Source organism: Rhinichthys klamathensis, unplaced genomic scaffold (assembly GCF_029890125.1).
Source record: "Rhinichthys klamathensis goyatoka isolate OS25496 unplaced genomic scaffold, OSU_Roscu_1.1 h1tg000111l_1, whole genome shotgun sequence".
Classification (NCBI taxonomy): domain Eukaryota; kingdom Metazoa; phylum Chordata; class Actinopteri; order Cypriniformes; family Leuciscidae; genus Rhinichthys; species Rhinichthys klamathensis.
The window spans coordinates 4,405,752-4,416,754 of NW_026606649.1; the positions used below are offsets into that span (position 1 = coordinate 4,405,752).

Here is an 11,003-nt window from a genome sequence, read left to right on the forward strand (position 1 = left end):
GGACTAGGGCTGTATTGTCCTAGTCGATTAGTCGATTAATTGGTCGATACGTTCTGGTTCGACCAAAATTCTGATTGGTCGATTTTTTCCCCGCGTTCATTTCATCAGTTTTGCCCATAGACTGTAAAAAATGGTTTTGCCGCGCTGAGGCGCGGTCATTTCATCAGGTGGAAAGCACTAACTGCTACTGGGGGTGTTTTCAGAGTACCCTTGTTTCACAGGTAACAGTCTGTCTTCAGAACACCCCCTTGTTTTCACCTTTTTTGGATTAGCCCAACCCAAGAGAGAACGATAAGTAGGCTATAAGGTTTGATGCTGAATATTATTTATTTAATTGTGAGAGCGTTTAATAGTCAGTCCTCTTCTAACATGTCAACAAAAAAGAAATCTACAGTGTGGCAGCATTTTGGTAAAATTGATAACGGGAAAAAGGTCGAATGCAAAGTGTGCAAGCAACCACACCTCGACGACAAACATGACATATCATCTAAAAGTGGTAAGCTCACTTGTCTGCGTTAGCTTGCCCTGTCTGTTTTGAGTAGGCTATATGAACAAATCAGAATTTGCATATTTCAATGTTTTAGTGTGATAACCTAACTTTTTTATTTTTTGTTTGGAGCCTAATGCGCAATTGCGCTGTGCCGACTGTTTGTGTTGTTTTGAGCCTAAGATGCTTTATTTTTCAGTTATGCACTTTATTTCGTTTCTGCTCTTGATCTGGTTTGTTTAATAAATATTCTTTTTTTTATTAAAGTGTGTTTATTAAGAGTAAAAGCTTTAAGTTTATAGTCTATTCGTGTCTCAGCCGCGAAGCTGATCTCTCCTATGTTCAGCCTGTGCGAGGACATGCACAGAGCGGCTGAAATGATAGTGTCTGACAGTTATAACATATGACAAAAATAATTGTCTAAATTATGTTGCATATTCCTCAACAGTTCGTGTGATGATATTACTAGTTGACAACATAGTACTATTTTCGGAAATCATAGGCTATGATATTGTGCAGGTGCACGTGATGCAACGCTGTCAGAGCCGACAGACTCGTGTGTCAGACTCATTTCAGTGCAAAATAATTCGGTCAAAAACGATTTAATATACTGCAAATAGCCTACTATTTTTTATTTTTATTTTTTATAATTCATTTAGGCGGACAGCAAGGCTACCAAGTACTGCGCACTGTGCGCAGCTAATTAATTTAACGGGTTTTTTTTCTAACGTCATTTTTAGTCGATTTTTAGTCGAAAATGTCAGGACTTCAGTCGACCAAGATTTTCTTTGGTTGAATACAGCCCTACAGTGGACGCTGAGGGCCAGAGTAACCCATCACTGCTGTAAATAACACAGAATATAAGCTGACCTGACTGTCCATTAAACAACTTCATTTGAATTGTTTGTGTTTTTTTTATTTTTTTTATTTCAGAACAGGACTGGAGAACACCTGACAATGGGATGTTGAGACTTCTTCCTCTGGTTGAGAAAGATCTACACCACATCAGTGATCACATCTCCTGTTCATCTGTTGTACTGTTGGGTACAACTGAACAAACTGTTTCGACGAGGAAGAAGAACATGAACATGATATAGACATGTACAAGGAAGAGCAAGAAACCAGTTTAGTTGTGATAATGAATTATTGTTTTCCAACGCAATATCAAATCTGTTTTCTGTATCATAGGTGACTAATCATAGATATTAATATGATGTTAATGTATTTTTGAAGACACATTTTTATTTATCTTGAATCTCATTGTCTTTATGCTACTTTATCAACTTTATGCTGTGTCCTCCAATAAAGTGTTTAATAAAATATGGTGAATATTGTGTATTGAAAGTGGTGTTTGGTACAATAAATAGAAAATTATTTGAGAAATTTTCATTTCTTATTTCTTTAGTTTAGTTCATAATTTAAAAACAACTACATATAATTAATTACCATGATCCTTTTACTTAGGACATAACATTTAGATCTGGTTAATGATATTTGGGACAACAATGCAACAAAAGTTGCACATACTTGCATGTATGCCAGTTTTCAGTGAAATAAAGGGAAGGTATGTGAATATCTAGAGGCTGCAGTGGGCTATCTTGCTATAAACACTTCAAGTATAATTGAAGATGATCCATACTGATAATTCTAGTACATGTACTACTGCATTTAAAATGAAAGCATAGACATTACTGATGTCGGGGATATAGGCAGCAATCAGAGGGGGTGAAAAGGAAATGTTGGCACTGTTTTTTTGTTTTGTTTTACTGAATAGTGCATTATACCTGTGTAATAGTGATAGTGTGTGTAGATCTGTGTAGATTGTACTGCCCTTCCACCCCCAGGGGCCCAGCAACGGCCCCCAGAAGAGCAAACAAATGCACATTTAAAATGGCTGTAACTCACAGTCCGGTTAGTGTATCAAAGAGAAAATAGGCAGGATAACTGCTCATGCTATGTTTACTAAATAATGTTGGGCACAGTTTTCAGACATATATGGAAAGCTGGCATAAAGGTTATTTTAAAAGTGCTCACAGTAAAATATCAAATTGCAGCCTGTCCCTCATATATGTCATAAAGGTTTGCACAATGAACAAATGTAGATATCCAGTTGTCCATTAAAGATATTATTTATTTAACATTTACTGTTTCATTACTAATTGTTTTAAACTACATTACCCACATATCTCTGTCATTCTATCAATGGAACAGGAAACATGGTGCTGTAGTTCATTGAAATGTGCAGACATGCTTAGGGTTTAGGGTTGGGATCTCGGTAAAGGAGTAATTTCTAACAACATAGAGACACTTTATAGTTAACTTAATGTATAACTAACGTAATAACAACACCAAAACATACTTTGTAACATGAAGCGCCGTTTTATATGGGTTAAACGATAGTCCAATCACAGCGAGTTCTGCAATAAAGTCACTGCCAATAACAACCCAGCTGAACAGATGCGTCACACTTACTTGTCCATTTATGGTAAATGATGACAGATCTCTTCTGGTTCCGGCTGCAGGGATAGATAACTTAAATATTTAATATGTGGGCTGTTAAATAGGCATTCATTCCAATTTAATGATAAAACTCACATTTAAAAACAAAAGACTCCTTTGTGTGGTTACCATCCAAAAACTAGTTCACATGATCAATGACACAAATTTGCTTATTTGAAGACTGATACATGAAAACATTTAAAAGAGAAACTTTTTTCTAAGCAATGGCCCAATAGCATAGAAGTGAGTCTGCGGGGCTGCAGCTGGATGCCTCTCCAATGGCCTACAGCAAGGATAGTTTTGCAGTATTTTAATTAAAGATAATTACATGTACTAAAGTGCTTCTAACATTTACAGTGTATGTATAGTATATCAAAGTTATATCAATTATATTCAAATTTCAAATAAATGTAACAAAAGCACAATGAATGCACACAATTTTGATAGCATATTCCAATATTTAATGTCAAACTGTTTAAAGACAAATGTAGAGCCAAAACTACTGCACAACAGTATAAAAATCAGTTAATTATATATATATATAAATCCAGATACAGGAGCAATCTATTATAGTGACACATACAGTAACATTAAAAAAAACTATGGTGAAGTTATTTTTACAAACCAAGAGATGAGATTTTAACTTTGTTATGTGAAAATATATTTGTTTCTTCCCTTTAAAGAACAAATAGGCAAAAATGTAAGCACAACATTTTAAATTATCAACTTTAATTCTATATCCTTGTGATTATTGGTTACTTTTATTGTAACTAAATGAAAGGCAACTTAAAATAGTTAATGATTATAAATGCCAGCAAGATAATACTTCTAGAAAATACATTCATGGGTATATTACATTTACATTAGCCAGGTAGTGATATAATGACACCATAGATGTAGTTATGGTGGATATTTACTATAGTGACCACTGTAATAAAAGGTTTAATGAAGCTAAATGTAAGACATTAAGTCCAATCTAAATGTAACAAACTAATGATAAAATAATGTCCAGTATGTCATTTCTGTAATATTCTTTCAGCACCAAAAAGAATTCCAAAAATATTGATTGTTTTCTAAAGGGTTTCCTGAACACTCCCACGATCTTCAATTGTTTGGACAAACACCTTCTATATACACTTGCAGAAATATACATTTGTCTATTGCATCATGAAGTTACTGCATGACTAGAACTAATGGATGGCAATGAATATGTCCTTTAGCAAAACTCCTGATAAGCACTGACGCTTCTTTGATAAAGGCATTAGGCAGGCATCAAGTACAGTTTATGAAGCTGAAAAGAGAAAACAAATTGCTTTAACAATATGGAAAAAGATAAATCACTATTTTCAATATTGGTTCTGCATCAAAGATCCCGAGGAGGAGTGGGACTTCACATGAAGACTTTCAGAAACTGTGACAGAGCAAAGGGTGCACCTCGCTGGACACATCCTACGCGCCCAAACAACACCACCCAAAGACAGTGATGAAGTGGACACCACCAGGAGGATGCAGGAGACAGGGAAGACCAAGGAAGACACGGAGACAGATGATTCACGAAGACCTGAAGAATGTCAGTGTCCCATGGGAAGATGTGGAGGACTTGGCCACGGATCAAATACGTTGGAGGACACTTGTTGCCCAATGTGCCCAGCACAAAGCTTGATGATGATGTTGTGAGTTTATCCATAACTGTGGGATATGTTTCTGTAAAAGAGTGTTGCATAATTAAATGTTAAAAGCATTTTTATGTATTAAGTTCACTGATATGTGGGCATTTCTATGAATAAAAGTATGTCTTTAATAGCAAGCAATATTCATATGAACTCTTTAAAAATAGCATGATTTACATGCAAACGGGACAGTTATCAGCAGTGTAACTGATCTGATTATGACAAAATAATCGAATATCTGATGTCATGTGACAAGTCAGATCAGCTTTTCCATTCTTGCAAACAGAGGTAAGTTATGAGGTGTGGAGAGACATTATGTATCATGTATCATTGGAACATGAACAGACAGGGTCCAATTTGTAATAATTTTAATGAATACAATGCAATTAATATAAACTTCCTGACAGTGTGTGGAACATCCAAATACTTTCCAAGAAGGGGCGCAACTGATTTACAAATATCGCGATAAATTGAGGCAGTAGCCAATGACAGCAGTAGTAGTAAAAGCTGCAGAATTATGTACGAGTATACAAATATGTATGAGTATCGTACGAATTTGACAACTTGTTAAATCTTGTGAATTATTAAGACTTTGAGACTATGTTTGTACTGATTGGGCTATGGGTTTTGAAAGAAAAGGTTTAAGAAACAACAAATGCTTGATAAAATGTTTGATTTAGGGTTAAAACCAATACATACATACCATTGCGAATATTTGCCTTTGCAGCTTTCCGTCTCCTCAGTTAACTTCTCCTCCAACAATAATGGGTCGACTGAGTCCGAAAGGCCCTTTTGGTCTTTTCTGCTGAAAAAAGAGAAAATAAAATATCATTATGTATAATATATAGGATTATTTAAAGGAAAAAGTACTGATTTAACTTACAAATATTGGATGTTACATTATTAAGCATTAAAAGCATGGTAAGTGTTGTGATTAGTAGGCATTTACAACAAATATCACTTTAAAACTACCAATACTGAGGTAAAAGCATGGTAAGTTTGTATTTACTGTCCTTTACTACATCCATCACAGTAAAACTAAGGTTACTGAGGTTTAAAGCATTGAAAGTTATGTGGTTACTGTCCATTTACCACACATATCACAGTAAAACTAGGGTTACTGTGGTAAAAGCATGGTAAGTGTTGTAGTTACTGTGCCTTTACAATAATAAGTATCACATTAAAACTACCAATAGTGTGGTAAAAGCATGGTAAGCTTTGTGGTTACAGTCCTTTTACCACACATATCACAGTAATACTAACGTTACAGTGGTAAAAGCATGGTAAGCTTTGTGGTTACAGTCCTTTTACCACACATATCACAGTAAAACTAACGTTACTGTGGTAAAAGCATGGTATAAGTGTTATTTTTACTGTGCTCCTTGTTGTATATTGTGTTAATGCTTTATGTGACTACATTTCCCATGATGCACTTGGTACTATGCTTCCGGATGTTCCGGTGTTATGGAAGTGATGTCTGAGAAAGTAAACAGAGCAATCCCGCTAAGTTTGTGTGTGTGTCATATTTGCCTGCATACACCGTATACTCCTTAAGACACAATAAATTGGCGACGAGGATCTTGTTAATCCGCGTGTGTGATGTAAATGCGGAAATGAAGCGGCTTGACGGCGAGATCGCTGGAAATGAGAAATAATACGAGCCTGCGGCTAATCCACGTTGTGACTGAAGAGGGGGAAGAAAGACAACGATTCAGATAAGTGACTGAATTGATTGAAACGACAGAGAACGGTACAAAATGGCAACAGTTTTTGGCAACATTGGTCCCTTTGATGAGAGTAGTGAGCAGTGGAGCTCTTACACAGAAAGATTTGAGTACTTTGTAGCAGCTAATGCTATTACTGAAGAGAAAGCTGTACCCACTTTTTTAAGTGTGATGGGTCCAAAGACATATGCACTACTGCGTAACCTCCTGCAGCCAGAAAAACCGGGAGAGAAAACGTATGATCAAATAGTGGGCACTCTCAAAGCACATTTCTCTCCAAAGCCCTTAGTAATTGCAGAGCGATTTCGATTTCACAGACGTAATCAGCTGGAAGGAGAAACCGTGACAATGTTTGTAGCGGTGCTAAAAAAATTAGCTGAACACTGCGAATTTGGTGAAGTACTAAATGACACACTTCGGGACAGATTAGTCTGCGGACTCCGCTTTGAGGGCATACAAAAAAGACTGTTAACGGAGAGCAACCTGACACTACAAAGAGCAATTGAGCTGAGTGTGTCTATGGAATTGGCTGCGAAGGAAGCACAGCAACTGAGCTCAAACAGTAAAGTGTATAAGATGGAGACCGAAAAACAAACTGAATATAAAGGCCCATGTTTTCGCTGTGGTAAGACGGGACACTCACCCGTTTCGTGCTGGTTTAAAGATGTGGAGTGCCGCAGCTGCAAGAAAAAAGGACACATTGAGCGTGCATGTAAAAATAAAACAGAAAAGAAGGAAAAAACGCAGCAGAAACCAGTATACAGAAGGAAGCAAAAGCAACGCGTGTTTGCAGTTGGGCAGGAAAACAGGGAGGTTACTGACACATCTGATGAGGAATTTCCTTTGCATGTGCTCACTGTCGCAGGTGGAACCAAGGCTTATAAGGTCACTGCGCTGCTGGAAGGACAGCCTGTGAAAATGGAGATTGACACTGGTGCTGCTGTGTCGCTCGTGTCGAATGCGGTATACAGTGAAATACTGAGCCACCTGCCACTCACGCCACCTGATGTGGTTCTTAAGACGTACACTGGGGAAGCGGTAACCATGAAAGGACTCACTCAGGTAACAGTTGAACTGAACGGACAAACAAAAAAACTGCCATTGTATGTGGTCTTGGGTGATTACCCCTCATTGATGGGACGTTCTTGGCTGGAGCAACTCAAGGTGGACTGGTCGGCCATACATATGATGACACCTAAAACACTGGAGCTTGAAGGTATTCTCCGAAAACACAGTGATGTTTTCAAGCAGGAGTTGGGCAGCATGAAGGAAATCAAGGTGAAATTGACTGTAGAGCCGGGAAGCCAGCCAAAATTTTTAAAAGCCCGGCCCCTTCCATATGCGCTAAAACCAAAGGTAGAGGCAAGCTTAGCTGAACTCATGAAGGAGGGGGTGCTGGAACCAGTCAGTGTGAGTAAGTGGGCAACACCCATTGTTCCAGTTTTAAAGAAAGATGGAGGCATAAGGATCTGTGGGGATTTTAAAGTCACTGTGAATCCAGTGTTGTCAGCAGAACAATACCCCTTGCCTCACATTAATGATATTTTTGCTGGACTGACAGGAGGGCAAAAATTCAGTAAAATAGACCTCAATCAAGCGTACCTGCAGATGCATGTTGAGGAACAGTCCAGAGAACTTCTCACCATCAACACCCACCAAGGCCTATTTCAGTATAAGCGGTTACCATTTGGAATTACTTCGGCTCCATCCGTTTTTCAGCGAGCGATGGATCAGATTCTGGCGGGCCTTCCAGGAGTGGTGTGTTACTTAGATGACATTCTAGTGACTGGCACTGATGAAGAGTCGCACTTACAACATCTTGATGCTACCCTTGAGAGACTGAAAGAATATGGATTGAGAGTGCGCAAGGATAAATGTGAATTTTTCCAGTTTGAAGTTGAGTACTTAGGCCATGTCATTGATGCCTCTGGTTTGCATACATCTCCATCCAAGGTTAAGGCCATTGTGGATGCTCCAGTGCCCGAAAATGTAGGCCAGCTGAGGTCTTTCCTCGGTTTACTAAATTATTATGGGCGTTTCATTCCAAACATCGCTACGCTGTTGAAACCTCTGCACAAGTTGTTGTGTCATGAGAAAAATTGGAGGTGGACCTCTGAATGCCAGGAGGCATTCAAAAGAGCAAAGGAGACACTTTTAAGGTCAAATGCCCTCACTTATTTTGACCCTGCTCTTCCCATCCAACTGGCCTGCGACGCTTCTCCATATGGTGTGGGAGCTGTCTTGTCCCACATCATGCCAAATGGTCAAGAGAGGCCGATCGCATTTGCTTCCAGGAGTCTGAGTAAAGCAGAAGCGAACTATGCTCAGATCGAGCGAGAAGCGTTGAGCATTGTGTTTGGAGTTCGCAAGTTTTACCAGTACATTTTTGGAAGGAAGTTCACGTTGCTGACCGATCATCGCCCACTCACTGCAATTTTTGGCCCACACCATGGCATTCCGTCTCTTGCTGCTAGTAGGACGCAAAGATGGGCTTTGTTGTTATCCGCTCACACCTATGACATCAAATATCGGAAGGCGGAATTGCATGGAAATGCGGACGGTCTGTCTAGATTGCCTCTCGCTGACAGAATAAAGGAGGCACAAGTTGCAGAAATTTTCTACTTCAGCCAGGTGGAAAGGGCCCCAGTAACAGCTGTGCAAGTACGAAAGAGCACACGCAATGACCCTGTCCTGTCCAAGGTCATGGATATCGTCATGACAGGAAAAGGAGAGAGCGATGACCTGGAGCTAAAACCATATATCTCTCGACGTCATGAACTTTCAGTGCAGTCAGGCTGCTTGCTGTGGGGAAGGAGAGTGATCATTCCCCCGGCTCTGCGCAAGCAAGTGCTAAAGCAGCTGCATGTGGGACACTGTGGAATGGTCCGAACGAAAGAAATTGCCAGGAGTTACTTCTGGTGGCCAGGAGTGGACGGCCAAATTGAGGAAAAGGCAAGAACATGTACGTCATGCCAGCGCATACAAAATGTACCCCAACTGGCTCCGCTGCACCCATGGGAATATCCAGAGAAACCATGGCATCGCATTCATGTCGATTTTGCAGGCCCAGTCGAGGACAAAATGCTGCTGGTTGTCGTGGATGCACACAGTAAGTGGCCTGAAGTGGCTATCATGAAATCTACCTCAGCTCAAAAGACAATTGAGAAACTGGGAGAAATTTTCAGTAGATTTGGGCCTAAAGTGCAGCTTGTCTCAGATAATGGGCCCCAATTTACATCTCACGAGATGGCTATATTTCTACAAGCAAACGGGGTGCAGCATATCACGTCATCACCTTACCATCCTGCAACAAATGGTTTAGCAGAGAGGTTTGTCCAAACCATGAAACATGCGTTGAAAGCTTCACTCGGGCAGGGAACATTTCATCAACGCCTGCATAGCTTCTTGCTGTGCTACCGCAGTACTCCGCACGTAACTACCAAAGTGTCACCAGCGTCTTTGTTGTTCAATAGAGAGCTCAGGACAAGCTTTGAGCTGCTTAAACCAGCAACACTCAAAGAAACTGTCTTACGACAGCAAAAGAATCAGGTACAGCGACGGAATCTGCGAGCCAAGGACAGAACCTTTTCGATAGGCTCACCAGTGCTGGCCCGGAACTATGGTGGCGGTCCAAAATGGGTTCCGGCTACTGTGGAGGCCCAGACGGGTCCAGTCTCGTATAAAGTCAAAACTGCTGGGAATTTTTCTTGGAGGAGACACACTGATCAGTTGCTTAAGGGAGCCAACGCATTTTCGGATGTTCCCGAAGTTGCGGATGTCACTGACCAAATTAGTAACAGTACGCCTGAAGTACAAACCACTGAGCCTACCAAGACCGCAAATTGTCCATCTGTAAAGGAACAGGCATCATCTGTTGTACCAACAGAAAATGAAGACCAAATAGGGCGCCGATACCCAGTTAGGGAGCGGCACCCACCTCAGCGTTTCTTGGATTATTCTTAGTTAGAAGGTACCCTTATTGTTTCGGGGCAGAATAATCCCCAAAAGGGTCAGCTAGGGTTTGAGGTAGTCTACCCTCACTCCCAGGGAAGTAGTTGTGTTTATTTATATAAGGAAATACAAAAAGCTGAATGTTCAAAAAAAAAAAAAAAAAAAAAAAATGTGTTCATAAGAAAGTTGGATTTCATACATTCCTGACTACTGATATTACAGTTTAATTTGTAATCTTTGTGTTAGACCTCAAAGAGTAAGGGGGAAGGAGATGTTGTATATTGTGTTAATGCTTTATGTGACTACATTTCCCATGATGCACTTGGTACTATGCTCCCGGATGTTCCGGTGTTATGGAAGTGATGTCTGAGAAAGTAAACAGAGCAATCCCGCTAAGTTTGTGTGTGTGTCATATTTGCCTGCATACACCGTATACTCCTTAAGACACAATACTCCTTCTACAAATACAACTTTGGAACTAATTGTACTACTTAAACCTGATATAAATGTGATTAATTTATTGAAGGTCTAGGAGGCCTATAGAACGTCACGTGACAGATAGTGTTTAAATCACCCTGTTTTGAATTAGACAGCAATGAAACGCAAAGCCTCCGTGGAGAGATGACAGATATAATGCAGTGACTGAACGTGAGCTAATCTGATTAATATCGA

The 11,003-nt window shown here is 39.7% G+C and overlaps 1 protein-coding gene across 1 annotated transcript; it reads left to right on the forward strand.

Annotated features, from left to right (window-relative positions):
- Nucleotides 1-6,255: 6,255 nt before the first annotated feature.
- LOC130087740 (uncharacterized protein K02A2.6-like) lies at nt 6,256-10,343 on the forward strand. The gene has a single exon (XM_056254223.1). It carries the CDS (start codon nt 6,414-6,416, stop codon nt 10,341-10,343), a length of 3,930 nt encoding a protein of 1,309 aa, XP_056110198.1. The 5' UTR covers nt 6,256-6,413.
- The last annotated feature ends 660 nt before the right edge of the window (nt 10,344-11,003 follow it).